This window comes from Salmo salar, chromosome 03, assembly GCF_965601325.2.
Source record: "Salmo salar chromosome 03, fSalSal1, whole genome shotgun sequence".
Lineage (NCBI taxonomy): Eukaryota > Metazoa > Chordata > Actinopteri > Salmoniformes > Salmonidae > Salmo > Salmo salar.
The window spans coordinates 40,199,543-40,215,168 of NC_138293.1; the positions used below are offsets into that span (position 1 = coordinate 40,199,543).

The window sequence follows — 15,626 nt, forward strand, 5'->3', positions numbered from 1 at the left end:
ATTATGACGGTAACGGTAGCCTAAATTCATAGAATAATTGAATCAGTGGTTTCAAAAACAAGTCGATTTGTCAAGAAATGATTTGATCAGTCACGCTCTGGAATAAGTGTCCAAGCAGGTGGTGTTAGACTACTCAAGCAATATATTTCAGATGTCACAACCAATCTCTCACCCTACTGAAGAAGCCTAATCAAAGCAAACTTCACAATAAACCACACAATGACATATAGTATACTGACTGACACATAAGGACGTGCACGACAGCCAGCTGTTGGCGGATATCCATGGTGATATCTCTTCGGAGGAAGGCGTGTCATCTCTCCCAATTACTAAGCGCCCCTTTGTCCTCTGTCTATGCCCAGCCAGCCAACGATACTCATGGCGGCTGCACCAGTCAAACAGCGCTCGGGAACGAGGGCTCAGCTCCCGCCCTGCTACTACGAAGGATACCTGGAAAAACGGGGACCGAAAGAAAAGGTAGGTGCAGCCATACCGTCAATGTGCAAATGTCGGTGCATTGCATTGCATGCTGTGTGAGTGGCTGCATAGTGTCGCCCAGATAGCGCGCACCGGGCGGGGGCGAATTCCTTGGAAACCCCATTCTGCGAAAGCTGTCAACTTCCTTATTGTGTGAGAATGGGCGAGTCTTGAAAAAGCTGGCAGTGATTTTCATCTAGCGGTACACTTGCTTATTGCGCACGATTACTAGCAAACGACTGGAGTGCGAGTTAATTAAGCGTGTATACTAAGCGTCCTATTAACCTCGGGTTAGAATGGTCACTGAATTTAAAAGGATAACACTACAGACATTCCCCGGTAAATGTAGCCTAGTCAAGACATGATTTGTCGTTATGTCAATAACACAAATTATTATATGTATTGGCCTATTCTACCAAAAAGGAAGGCTCGGGCTGTAAATGTTTGACAGCTGCTTGTACTATGGCCATGCCTATCGCTGAGTGGTTGTGCCGCTGTGCTATGGAGTTTGGGAAAGGAGAGAAGTATGGGGTTGTGTCAGTGGTCAGCCCAGCTGAACTGTGTGGGTTGTGGTGCTGCATGATAATGACACCGTCTGGGCACAACTGGGAGGGAGGTGATGGGGGAATGTGGAACAAAGACACACAGATAGACCAGATATTTGGGCTGGGGTTCAGGTGCACTCTATTGAAGGGGGGATCACATGGTCACAGATTGACAACAGCTGTGGTGCAGATTCATCCCCTGAGACCTGGGATCACTATTGGGCCAAAGTGTGTGTGTGTGAGGGAGATACACTGTGTGTGAATATATGTCATACAATTCATGTTATAACCATGATAGATGTTGAAGTTTTCAATGAAAATATTAAACCGCTCTAATTCCCTCTGTAATTGTCCGTGTGTTACCAGATCTCTCGGCGGCTGTGGACCTGTCTGTGTGGGAACACCCTCTTCTTCTTTAATAATGCCAAGGACACTCACGTAAATGCTCTCTCTCTCTGTGTGTGTGTGTGTGTGTGTGTGTGTGTGTGTGGTAAACACTTTGTAAATCTTCAGGGATGAGTTTTTGTATATGTTAATTTGTCTATCTGTTGCAGTATGTGGAGAAGATGGATCTCAGTGGCTTTGTCTCACTCAAAGACGACGGCAGCCGAGACAGAAACCTGGAGGCAGCTAGACTCATACTGCGCATGAAGGATGGAGAGACAAAACTCACAGTAATAAAACACACACACACACCCCCCACACACACACACGCAGCCAGCCAGAGAGAAACAACCTCTTCTCTGGTCTCCTCTTATCCAGGTTGCCAATCTAGAGGCTCGAGAGCTGTGGAAGGGTTTCCTCCAATCTGTCATAGATGTAAGTATCATACACCCTACATCACAGTATAATCCTGTCTGATTGGTGGTTGATCCCTGAACTGTCAGTAACCCCCCGTGTGATTGGTTGTTGTAGCTGAGTGTGCCTAGCTGTCTGACGTTGCTGCCGGGGCAGGTGCAGATGCTGAGAGAGGTGGTGGACCGAGAAAGGAACAGACGCAGAGCAGCCCGCACCCCCACCCGCGCTCCCCCCTCACCCCTATCAGTACCTCTACTGGGGGAGATCCCATCGTGAGTCACACACACTGCTGACACTGAAGTGAGTGCAGGTGTGTTACACTTAGGTGTGTTTGTGTGTGTATATGAAACTGCGGTATATGCGTTTGTGTGTCTATAGGTGTTTCCGGCCTGTGTCGAGGACTGAGGCAGAAGTTCTGTTAGAGAGACATCCAGACTGTGGCAACATGCTGCTGAGGCCCGGCAGAGACGGATCTTCATTGGCTGTCACCACCCGCCAGGATCTCAATGGGTAACGGCCACTCAGCATAGATGTACACACATAGATCTGCAAGCATTTTTTTTGATTGATTTGATCCGTCAATTGCATTCTCTCTCTCTCTCACTCTCACTCTCAGGTCAGTGTTCAGACACTATCGTGTGACTCAGAGAGAGCAGGGAGGATATGTGATAGACGTTGAGAACCCAGTAAGTCCAACACACTCACACACACACACATTGTTACAACACACATATTGTCTTGCCTCATATCTTGCTATTCCATGGGTCCTAACTCTGTGTTTTCCCTCTCTAGATTCCCTGTGCTACGCTTCATGATGTCATCGATGCGCTGGTGGAGAAGACAGCAGGAACCCTACAGCCCTTTCTTCTGGAGGAACCTTATGAGGAGAACATCAGTAAGACACACACAGACATACTTTAATCCTCAACACATTTCCACTTACAGTGTTGATTGAAATCCTAAGAGATACAGTGTCTTAGGTTCTGTCTAATGTTCATGTCGTTAGTTGATATTTGTGTATTTGTCACCTTCAGCGTTTGTTTCGTCCAATGAAGAGAATGGGGAGAGAATATTACACTGTGCCCCTTCCAGCCCACTACCCAAAGCCCCCGCCCTACCCCCCAAACAAGGTACCCAGAAATCCTACACCACACACACACACAAACACACACACATACTAACCGCTCTGTTTGTCCTGGTGTAGAGCGATGGAAACCCCTACCCAGGTCTCCTGCTCCCGACCGCCGTATCCTGTCAGCTGTGACATCACCAGTACCGTCATCACCCAGCAGCCCAATGAGACGGCTTGTTCTCTCCCCCTCCCCCCTCCTCGCACAAAGTGAGTGGCATGTGTCCTGATCAATGTATCCACTCATTCCCACACGCACACTCATACTACAGAGGTCTCACTCCTCTCTCCCTAGGCCTCACAGAGGAGCTCAAAATGAAACTGGAGAAGAGACGGACCAGTCAGGAGTGACTTCCTGTAATTGCTCAGCCAACTAGCGGTCAGAACTCTTCCACCACCAGCAGCAGCAGCTTTCTTCTCTTCCTGTGCCTTCTGATTGGTGGACTACAGAATAGGTGCACAACTCTGGTTCTCATGGATCACAGTCCTACAGTACCTTTCAAAGTGTTTCCCACCATGTTTGGGTAACGCACCTTATCCACCTGAGTTGTGTTCAGCAGCCTAAAATTGCAGCCTCAAAACCATTTTCAAGAAGGGATAACCAGTGGGGTTGAGCATTAGATGAGCACACAAATACAAAGGACCAATGACTGAGCCTGTTACTCCACTGTTCCGATTGAGCCAATGTCTGTTGTCCTGCTGCTGATGTAACTGACGCCACACTGGAGACTACAAAGAGTGACACCAGAAGCTTGAGAAACCAGACTAGAGAGAGAGACTAGAGCGGTAGCCACCAACCCTGGTCCTGTGTGTGTGCAGGCTTTTGTTCAAACCCAACACTAACACCTGGATCAACGAATTAAAGTCTTGATAAATGAAATCATGTGTGTTATTGCTGGGCTGGAACAAAAGCATGCACACCTTGAACCTGTACATCACTGCACACCTTCCAGGTCCTGGGTTAATGACTACTGAATTAGAGATAAACATGTCTAGTTGTTCTCGTGCATCTAGAATGCCAATGCTCTAATCTATTGTATTATGTTGATGGTATGGTGCTCCACTTGACTAAACCTTCTCTACTGTGTGTGTCGTTGCTACAACTCACGTAAAACCTTATTTTCTAGTGTGTGTGTGTGTGTGTGTGTGTGTGTGTGTGTGTGTGTGCTAGGCCTAGGCTACTGTTAGCCGACTATACTCAACTAAACTCCATGATTTACGATTGAGTTGAGCGGCGACTATTGTGGACTGGAGCTCCGACGTCACGAAAATGTAGTTTTTTTATAAAAAAAAAATGATTTTAGCACCCAAGGAATATCCGCAATTACACAGAACAATGTTGTGTGTAATTGCGGGCTATTCTTTGGGTGCTGAAATCAGTAGATCTGGATAAAAACGTAATTTTATGTGATGTCGGAGCTCCAGTCCGCCCACACTAGTCACCACTCAACTCCATTTTAAGTCGTGGAGTTGAGTTTAATCGGCTAGGCTACTGTGTGATGCTATGACCTACTGGTGCTAGGACACTTTTTACTCCTCAAAGGTTCTTTGTCCCGTCGCAACAAAGAACAAAGTATGAAAGTATTTTAATTTAGGCTTACTGTACACCATTGATTGCATTTGCTCCTCTTGTTCTTTGGTGTTGTGGGCTGGTACACAAGCACAATCCATTGGAACTCAAACCCTGTGGTCTTTGGCTGATTTGTTCGGAGGGAGTGCATCCTCTATTGGACTCTCTCAGAACTACACTGTACATTGTCTTGTACAATTCTCTCTATGTCCTGAGTGTTGGTCAGTGTTGTTTAAGAAAAAACATCAGTGGTATTTATAAGATGTCCTATTCAAGGATATTAAATAAATGGTTTGCATGAAACAAGAATACTTTATTTGGTATTTTATTAGGATCCCCATTTAGCTGTTGCAAAAGCAGCAGCTACTCTTCCTGGGGTTCACACAACATGAAACATGACAATACAGAACGTTAATAGACAAGGACAGAACTACAGAAAACATGTAGCCTACATTTCAATGCATACACACAAACTATCTAGGTCAAATAGGGGAGAGGCGTTGTGCCGTGAGGTGTTGCTTTTCTGTTTTTTGAAACCAGGTTTTCTGATTATTTGAGCAATATGAGATGGAACGGAGTTCCATGCAATAATGGCTCTATATAATACTGTACGCTTGAATTTGTTCTGGATTTGGGGACTGTGAAAGACCCCTCCCTGGTGTCATGTCCGTTGGAGTAAGTGTGTGTCAGAGCTGTGTAAGTTGACAATGCAAACAATTTGGGATTTCAACATGTTTCTTATAAAAAGAAGTGATGCAGTCAGTCTCTCCTCAACTCTGAGCCAAGAGAGACTGGCATGCATAGTATTTATAGCAGCCCTCTGATTACAATGAAGAGCAAAACGTGCCGCTCTGTTCTGGGCCAGCTGCAGCTTAACTAGGTGTTTCCTTGAAGCACTGGACCACACAACTGGACAATAATCAAGATTAGACCAAACTAGAGCCTGCAGGACTTGCTTTGTGGGGTGTGGTGTCAAAAAAGCAGAGCATCTCTTTAATACGAACAGACCCCTCCCCATCTTTACAACGATTGAATCTATATGTTTTGACCATGACGGTTTACAATCTAAGGTAACGCCAAGTAATTTAGTCTCCTCAACTTGTTCAACAGCCACACAATTCATTACCCGATTCAGCTGAGGTCTAGAGCTTAGGGAATGATTTGTACCAAATACAATGCTCTTAGTTTTACAGATGTTCAGGACCAGTTTATTACTGGCCACCCATTCAAAACAGACTGCAACTCTTTGTTAAGGGTTTCAGTGACTTCATTAGCTGTGGGTGCTGATGCGTATATGGTTGAATGATCAGCATACATGGACACACATGCTTTGTTAAATGCAAGTGGCAGGTCATTGGTAAAAATAGAAAAGAGTAGTTTGTGTTTTGTTACACCAACAGAAGAGGCTCTTGCAGCTTTTCCTCTGCTCTCATCGGAGCCTTGCACACCAGCAGGTGGAAGCAAAGGGCAAACTTGAATGAGAGCAGTATCTCCAGCATACCTTCCATAATTGTTTCAAAAATGTTTTGTAACATTTTGCTCATTGTCTGTTTATTTTGTTAGTCAGTCTCACTCAGATATCATATTAAAAAACTGCAAACATTTCCCTCCACCCTATGGAGAAAAAAAAAAATTATCGCAGGAAATTAGCTGTAAAATAGCTAATTTTCCTCTCTATCCCATGGCAAAATTAGTTGAATTGCAGAAAAGGAGTTAGATGATTGCAAAATCTTCTCTCCGCCCCATAGCAAAATGTTCAGAATTTCAGCAAATTTGCTTAAAAAAACTATAACATTTTCTCTACACCCCATGTCAAAATGTGTATAATTGCACTAAATTAACTCTAAAATGTAAAAGAATGATCTCCGCTGTCAAGAGGGAGGCCACTAAAAATTTTCGCTCGCAATGTGGTGGTGGTGGTGAGGGGGCAGGGGTATGGATGTGGGTATGCAGACCAGCGAGCAACTGTGGCCCCTCATGAGTTCCGATTTTTTTGTGGCCCATCCCTGCTGTAAAATACTATACTACACACCGTAGTATCCCTTGATCGTACAGTGCTTACTATATAATATTGTAATCTACTGTAGAACAGTGTTTCTTAATCCTGGTCCTGGGGACTCAAAAGGGTGCACATTTGCATTTTTGCCCTACCACTAAACAGCTGATTCAAATGATCAACTCATCATCAAGCTTTGATGATTCGAATCAGGTTTGTAGTGCTAAGGCTAAAACTAAAATGGGCAATGCTTTGGGTCCCCAGGAACATGAATGTGCTACTGTAGAATTCTGTACTCCACACTGTAGTATCCCTTAATCGTGTGTGGTACTTACTATAGCATTTTGTAGTATACTGTAGATTAATATACTATACGCTGTAGTATCCCTCGATCGTAATATATATACAGGTAACTGCCTAAATAAAGGAAACACATGAGTAATTGCGAGATACAAAGTATGTTGAAAGCAGGTGCTTCCACACAGGTGTGGTTCCTGAGTTAATTAAGCAATTTAACATCCCATCATGCTTAGGGTCATGAATAAAAATTCCCAATTGCCCATTAATTTGGCTACCAAGGTTAGAAGAAGAGATCTCAGTGGCTTTGAAAGAGGGGTTTTAAAGGGGCATATGGGGTTTAAAGGGTATGTGTGTGTGTGTCTTAGTCACCAGATCTCAACCCAATTAAACTCTTCTGGGAGATTCCAGTGCAGCATCTGAGGCATTGTTTTCCACCACCATCAACAAAACACCAATTGATTGAATATATTGTGTAAGAAGGGTGTCATGTCCCTCCAATATAGTTCCAGACGCTTCTAGAATCTATGCCAACGTGCATTCAAGCTGTTTTGGCGGCCCAATGCCCTATTAAAACACTTTATGTTGGTTTTTCCTTTATTTTGGCAGTTACTGAAAGACCTCCAAGACATGCTAACCTCCACTGTTAATGTAAAAATGTTTGAATATGCAATAAAGCTCAGAATTTCAATGATTTACTTCATAGTTATTATTGCTCATTGTTAACAAGGGTGTCAATAATATCAAACTGCACTATATATATAAGTCAAAATTCTGGACACACCTACTCATTCCAGGGTTTTTCTTTATTTTGACTATTTTCTACATTGTAGAATAATAGTGAAGACATCAAAATTATGAATTAACACATGGAATCATGTAGTAACCAAAAAAGGGTTAAACAAATCAAAATATATTTTGGCATTCTCTCAACCAGCTTCATGAGGTAGTCACCTGGAATGCATTTCAATTAACAGGTGTGCCTTGTTAAAAGTTCCTTCTTAATGCGTTTGAGCCAATCAGTTGTGTTGTGACAAGGTAGGGGTGGTATACAGAAGATAGTCCTATTTGGTAAAAGACCAAGTCCATATTATGGCAAGAACTGCTCAAATAAGCAAAGAGAAATGACAGTCCATCATTACTTTAAGACATGAAGGTCAATCTGGGAAATTTCAAGAACTTTGAACGTTTCTTCAAGTGCAGTCGCAAAAACCATCAAGTGATATGATGAAACTGGCTCTCATGAGGACCGCCACAGGAAAGGAATACCCAGAGTAACCTCTGCTGCAGAGGATAAGTTAATTAGAGTTACCAGCCTCAGAAATTGCAGCCCAAATAAATGCTTCACAGAGTTCAAGTAACAAAGATATCTCAACATCAACTGTTCAGAGGACACTGTGTGAATCAGGCCTTCATGGTCAAAATGCTGCAAAGAAACCACTACTAAAGGACACCAATAAGAAGAAGAGACTTGCTTGGGCCAAGAAACACAAGCAATGGACATTAGACCAGTGGAAATATGTCCCTTTGTCTTTTGAGTCCAAATTTGCGATTTTTGGTTCCAACCGCCATGCCTTTGTGAGACGCAGAGTAGGTGAACGGAGGATCTCCGCACATGTGGTTTCCACCATGAAGCATGGAGGAGGAGGTGTGATGGTGTGGGGGTGCTTTGCTGGTGACACTGATGGTGTGGGGGTGCTTTGCTGGTGACATAGTCTGTGAGTTAGAATTCAAGGTACACTTAACCAGCATGGCTACCACAGCATTCTGCAGCGATATGCCATCCCATCTGGTTTGTGCTTAATGTGACTGTCATTTGTTTTTCAACAGGACAATGACCCAACACACCTCCAGGCTATGTAAGGGCTATTTGGCCAAGAAGGACAGCGATGGAGGGCTGCATAAGATGACCTGGCCTCCACAATCACCCGACCTCAACCCAATTGAGATGTTTTGGGATGAGTTGGACCGCAGAGTGAAGGAAAAGCAGCCAACAAGTGCTCAGCATATGTGGGAACTCCTTAAAGCCTTCCTCATGAAACTGTTGAGAGAATGCCAAGTGTGCAAAGCTATCATCAAGGCAAAGGGTGGCTAGTTTGAAGAATCACAAAATTAAAATATATTTTGATTTGTTTAACACTTTTCTGCTTACTAAATGATTCCATATGCCCAGACTCTAAAAACCTGTTTTCTGCAGCATTGAAGGTCCCCAAGAACACAGGCCTTCCTCATTCTGAAATGGAAGAAGTTTGGAACCACCAAGACTTTTCCTAGAGCTGGCCGCCTGGCCAAACTGAGCAATCGGGGGAGAAGGGCCTTGGTTGGGGAGGTGACCAAGAACCCGATGGTCACTCTGACAGAGCTCCAGAGTTCCTCTTTGGAGATGGGAGAACCTTCCAGAAGGACAACCATCTCTGCAGCACTCCACCAATCAGGCCTTTATGGTAGAGTGGCCAGACGGAAGCCACTCCTCAGTAAAAGGCACATGACAGCCCGCTTGGAGTTGACCAAAAGTCACCTAAAGGACTCTGACCATGAGAAACAAGATTCTTTGGTCTGATAAAACCAAGATTGAACTCTTTGGCCTAAATGCCCAGCATCACGATGTGGGGAAGTTTTTCAGCGGCAGGGACTGGGAGACTAGTCAGGATCGAGGCAAAGATGAACGGAGAAAAGTACAAAGAGATCCTTGATGAAAACCTGTTCCAGAGCGCTCAGGACCTCAGACTGGGGCGAAGGTTCACCTTCCAACAGGACAACGACCCTAAGGGACAACGACCCTAAAGGGTCTGCAATCTTATGTAAATGGTTTATTTCAGTTTTTATACATTTTCAAAAATGAATAAAAACCTGTTTTTGCTTCATCATTATGGGGTATTGCGTGTAGATTGATGAGGGGAAAAACTATTTAATCCATTTTAGAATAAGGTTGTAACGAAACAAAATGTGGAAAAAGTAAAGGGGTGGAACGCTCTTAGAGACTCACACAGAAAGACTCTCAGCTGTAATCGATGCCAAAGGTGTTTCTACAAAGTATTGACTCGGGTGTGAATACTTATGTAAATCTGAGATCTGAGACCAGGTTAAAGTCTTTAGGTTGATATCTTCTATATTCTTATTTCCGAGAGCCCAACTTCATCTCCATGGCCCAGATGCCAGAGAGTGAGAACAGGTCAGCGGGTGTTGATGACAAGGTCTACCTGTTCTTCAGTGAGACTGCTGTGGAGTATGACTTCAACAGCAAACTGGTGGTGTCCTGCGTGGCTCATGTCTGCACGGTGTGTGTGTGAACCACCACATTTAACCATGACAAGGTGACTGAATACAAACAGTGTAGTTATTCCCTCCGTAAGGCCATCAAACAGGCAAAACGTCAGTACAGAGACAAGTCGCAATACAACGGCTCAGACACGAGCGGTATATGGCAGGGTCTACAGAGTTCCTCTGTCCATTGTCTGTGTTCTTTTGCCCATCTTAATCTTTTATTTTTATTGGCTAGTCTGAGATATGGCTTTTTCTTTGCAACTCTCTGTTGACGTTGAGACGAGTGTTTTACGGGTACTATTTAATGAAGATCCCACTATAGGACTTGTGAGGCGTCTGTTTCTCAAACTAGACAATAATGTACTTGTCCTCTTGCTCAGTTGTGCACCGGGGCCTCCCACTCCTCCTTCTATTCTGGTTAGAGCCAGTTTGCGCTGTTCTGTGAAGGGAGTAGTACACAGCGTTGTTCTTTGTTTCTGGCCATTTTGAGCCTGTAATCGTACCCACAAATGCTGATGCTCCAGATACTCAACTAGTCTAAAGAAGGACTGTTTTATTGCTTCTTTAATCAGAAGAACAGTTTCATCTGTGCTAACATAATTGCAGAAGGGTTTTCTAATTATCAATTATGTCACACCCTGATCTGTTTCACCTTTCCTCGTTATTGTCTCCACCCCCTCCAGGTGTCGCTTGTTTTCCCCAGTGTATTTATCCCTGTGTTTCCTGTCTCTCTGTGGCAGTTTGTCTTGTATGTTTCCAAGTCAACCAGCGGTTTTCCCGGTCACCTGTTTTTTTAACGTTTTTTTACCCTTGCCTGTTTCTGGACTTTGTACCCGCCTGCCTTGACCACGAGCCTGTCTGCCACTCTGTACCTCCTGGACTCTGATCTGGTTTTGACCTTTTTGCCTATCCACGACCATTCTCTTGCCTACTCCTTTGGCTTAATAAACATTGAAAGACTCCAACCATCTGCCTCCTGTGTCTGCATCTAGGTCTCGCCTTGATAAATTAGCCTTTTAAAATGATAAACTTGGATTAGCTAACACAATGTGCCATTGGAACACAGGAGTGATGGTTGCTGATAACGGGCCTCTGTACACCTATGTAGATATTCCATAAAAAATCTGCCGTTTCCAGCTACAATAGTCATTTGCAACATTAACAATGTCTATACTGTTTTTCGTATCAATTTCATGTTATTTTAATGGGAAAAAAATAGCTTTTCTTTCAAAACAAGGACATTTCTAAGTGACCCCAAACTTTTGAATGGGACATTAACTGTAATATCTTATGTTTCACTGAGTCGTGGCTGAACTACGACATTAATAACATACAGCTGGCGGGTTATACACTCTATCGGCAGCATAGAACAGAAGCCTCTGGTAAGACACGGGGCAGGGGCCTATGCATATTTGTAAAGAACAGCTAGTGCAAGGAAGTCTCAAGGTTTTGCTCGCCTGAGGTAGAGTATCTCATGATAAGCTGTAGACCACACTATCTACCTAGAGTTTTCATCTGTATTTTTCGTAGCTGTTTACATACCACCACAGACATATGCTGGCACTAAAACCACACTCAATGAGCTGTATACCGCCATAAGCGAACAGGAAAATGCTCATCCAGAGGTGGCGCTCCTAGTGGCCGGGGACTTTAATGCAGGGAAACTTGACTCAGTTTTACCTAATTTCTAGCAGCATGTTAAATGTGCAACCAGAGGGGAAAAAACTCTAGACCACCTTTACTACAAAGCTCTCCCTTGCCCTCCATTTGGCAAATCTAACCATAACTCTATCCTCTTGCTTACATGCAAAAATTAAAGCAGGAAGCACCAGTGACTCGGTCTATAAAAAAAGTGGTCAGATGAAGCAGATGCTAAACTACAGGACTGTTTTGCTAGCACAGACTGGAATATGTTCCAAGATTCTTCTGATGGCATTTGAGGAGTACACCACATCAGTCACTGGCTTCATCAATAAGTGCATGCATGATGTTGTCCCCACAGTGACTGTACGTACATACCAGAAGCCGAAGGTACATACAGGCAACAGTCACACTGCGCTAAAGGGTAGAGCTGCCGCTTTCAAGGAGCGGGACTCTAACCCGAAAGCTTATAAGAAATCCCGCTATGCCCTCCGTCGAACCATCAGGCAAGGGTCAATACAGGACTAAGATCGAATCGTACTACACCGGCATCGACACTCATCAGATGTGGCAGGGCTTGCAAACTATTACAGACTACAAAGGGAAGCACAGCCGAGAGCTGCCCAGTGACACGAGCCTACCAGACGAGCTAAATAACTTCTATGCTCACTTCGAGACAAGTAAAACTGAAACACGCATGAGAGCATCAGCTGTTCCGGACGACTGTGTGATCACGCTCTCTGCAGCCGCTGTGAGCAAGACCTTTAAACAGGTCAACATTCACAAGGTCGCATGGCCAGACGGATTACCAGGACGTGTACTCCAAGTATACGCTGACACACTGACATCTTCAACCTCTCCCTGTCTGAGTCTATTATACCTACATGTTTCAAGCAGACCACCAAAGTCCATGTGCCCAAGAACACTAAGGTAACCTGCCTAAATGACTACCGACCTATAGCACTCAAGTCTGTAGCCATGAAATGCTTTGAAAGGTTGGTCATGGCTCACATCAACACCATTATCCCAGAAACCCTAGACCCACTCCAATTTGCATACCTCCCCAACAGATCCACAGATGATGCAATCTCTATTGCACTCCACACTGCCCTTTCACACCTGGACAAAAGGAACACCTATGTGAGAATGCTATTCATTGACTACAGCTCAGCGTTCAACACCATACTACCCTCAAAGCTCATCACTAAGCTAAGGACCCTGGCACTAAACACTTCCCTCTGCAACTGGATCCTGGACTTCCTGACGGGCCACCCCCTGGTGGTAAGGGTAGGTAACAACACATCCGCCACGCTGATCCTCAACATGGGGGCCCCTCAGGGGTGCGTGCTCACTCCCCTCCTGTACTCCCTGTTCACTCATTACTGCATGGCCAGGCATGACTCCATCCCCATCATTAAGTTTGCTGGTGGTAGGCCTGATCACCAACAACGATGAGACAATCTATAGGGAAGAGGTCAGAGAACTGGCAGTGTGGTGCCTGGACAACAATCTTTCCCTCAATGTGAGCAAGACGAGTTGATCGTGGACTACAGGAAAAGGTAGGCCGAACAGGCCCCCAATAACATCAACAGGGCTGCAGTGGAGCGGGTCGAGAGTTTCAAGTTCCTTGGTGTCCACATCACCAACGATCTATCATGGTCCAAACGCAACTGCTCGCCATCTGACTGTACAGAGGGTAGTGCGTACGGCCCAGTACATACAGTATCTATATAATATGCGTGTCAGAGGAAAGCCCATAGAATTGTCAGAGACTCCAGTCACCCAAGTCATAGACAGTTTTCTCTGCTACTGCATGTTGGTACTGGAGCACCAAGTCTAGACCCCAAAGGCTCCTCAACAGCTTCTACCCTCAAGCATGTACAAATTGTGCAAATTACCTCTAACCTGTACCCCGCACACTGACTCGGTACTGGTACCCCCGTTATTGTTATGTTATTGTGTTACTTTTTATTCTTTTTTACTTTAGTTAATTTGGTAAATATTTTCTTTACTCTTCTTGAACTGCACTGTTGGTTAAGGGCTTGTAAGTAAGCATTTCACGGTAAGGTCTACACTTGTTGTATTCGGCGCATGTGACAAATATAGTTTGATTTGATTTTGATTTTATATTCTACTGTATTTTAGTTTATGCATCTCCGACACTGCTCGTTCAAATATTTATTGATTCTTAATTCCATTCCTTTACTTTAAATGTGTATTGTAAAATTGTTAGATATTACTGCACCGTTGGAGCTAGAAACACAAGCATTTCACTACACCCCCAATAACATCTGCTAAACATGTGTATGTGACCAATAAAATTGTATTTGTGTGTTAGTGTATCTATGTGTGTGTACGCGCATGTGAGAGTTTCTCTTTAATGTCTCTTTAATGCACTGTGTTGTTGTGTTCAAGGGACCTCACTATGGTGTGTGCGTACAGCGTGTTGTCCTTTGTGAAGTTGGTGATGTACAGCTGTGACATCCCCACCCCCAGACTTGGAGCTGTGAGTCAGACTGATATCCTCTCTCTTTTCTCTTCTGTTTTTTTTTTCAACTTTATTCTCTCCCCACCCCCATTTTGAGGAATGGAAACAGAACCCGGAACTAAAGTGATTTCTTGTGTTCTGGAACAGAACCGTTATTTTCAAATCTTGATAACCTTTTTATACCAAAAATATTCCTCATGTCCTCATAATGTCCTCATAATTCTATAATTCGGTGAAACTATAATGCTAGTAATAGCCTAAACACGTTCCAGTTCACGTCATGTCATGATGTTCAGCTTTTCAAACCAAGCCCCCTCCATGTCCACCCCTCTCTCTCCCCACCTGTGAAATTTATGTTGCATTTCACGCCGAGCGTTCCATAGCAAGCTTCTCTAGCTGTGCTAATAGGTCTCACGACAGTCTCCGACGGCGATCTATTCTCTAAAAACTATGTTGATTTCACAGGTTACAAAAATTACAAAAAGGAACTATATGGGTTCGAACTGGTTCAGAATATTATTTTTTGGTCAGACAGGAACAAAGAAAATATGGGTTCTGTTCAGAATGATTGGAAAATAATTTTGGTTCCAACTAAATGGATCATATTTTGAGTGTGTTCAGCACTCACTGTGACTGAACAGTATGCAAAGGATGAAAGTTAAGTTTTCATTGGGAAAATCATTTTAATTAGAACAGATAGGTGTTCTGTAACTGCTACCAAATAATGACATTAACATATTTTGTAATCAATCAAATGTATTTTATAAAGCCCTTTTTACTTCAGCACATGTCATGAAGTGCTTATACAGAAACCCAGCCTAAAACCCCAAATAGAAAGCACACTACTGTGTGCTTGTGTCTTGAAAGGCTTATTACATTTTGTGTAATTGCCCATTGTTGATATGCTGTAAGTGTGTGAATGAGATTAAAACATGATCACACATTGAAAAACGAGTTGGCTTCGGCTATTCAGGCACAACAGAGGCATGGCAGTGCCATTCATAAATATAGCAAGAGCTGTATGAAACCCTTTTAGAATAACGCAATACAAAATGAACAAGGGCTACTTATTTGTGGGCAAAGGTGTTGAGTGTAATCATGTTGGCCATATTGGATTCAGAATAAAATGTATTTACAGGGCCTCCCGAGTGGCGCAGTGGTCTAAGGCACTGCATCGCAGTGCTAGAGGCATCACTACAGACCTCGGTTTTATCCCAGGCTGTATCACAACCGTCCGTGATCGGGAGTCCCATAGGGCCCAGCGTCGTCCGGTTTAGGGGAGGGTTTGGCCAGGTTGGCTTTACTTGGCTCATCGAGCTCTAGCGACTCCTTGTGGCAAGCCGGGTGCCTGCAGGCAGACCTCTGTTGTCAGTTGAACGTTGTTTACTCGGACAGGGGTTAAGCGGGCGGATGTTAAGAAG

At 43.9% G+C, this 15,626-nt stretch overlaps 1 protein-coding gene across 1 annotated transcript; it reads left to right on the forward strand.

The window, feature by feature from the left end:
- The first annotated feature begins 13 nt into the window (after positions 1–13).
- stap2a (signal transducing adaptor family member 2a) lies at positions 14–4,828 on the forward strand. The gene is made up of 11 exons (XM_014191354.3): positions 14–477; positions 1,389–1,460; positions 1,577–1,696; positions 1,785–1,841; positions 1,938–2,092; positions 2,199–2,330; positions 2,437–2,506; positions 2,613–2,715; positions 2,855–2,950; positions 3,025–3,159; positions 3,245–4,828. The coding sequence occupies exons 1-11, from the start codon at positions 355–357 to the stop codon at positions 3,298–3,300; spliced, it is 1,119 nt and encodes a 372-aa protein (XP_014046829.1). The 5' UTR covers positions 14–354; the 3' UTR covers positions 3,301–4,828.
- Positions 4,829–15,626: the final 10,798 nt, after the last annotated feature.

Bases quoted from the DNA above. Each gene is read 5' to 3' on its own strand.
- stap2a (XM_014191354.3), top strand. From the start codon at position 355: ATGCCCAGCCAGCCAACGATACTCATGGCGGCTGCACCAGTCAAACAG. The intron at 1,461-1,576 runs GTAAATGCTCTC...TATCTGTTGCAG, and splicing joins ATAATGCCAAGGACACTCAC to TATGTGGAGAAGATGGATCT. The intron at 2,093-2,198 runs GTGAGTCACACA...GTGTGTCTATAG, and splicing joins CTACTGGGGGAGATCCCATC to GTGTTTCCGGCCTGTGTCGA.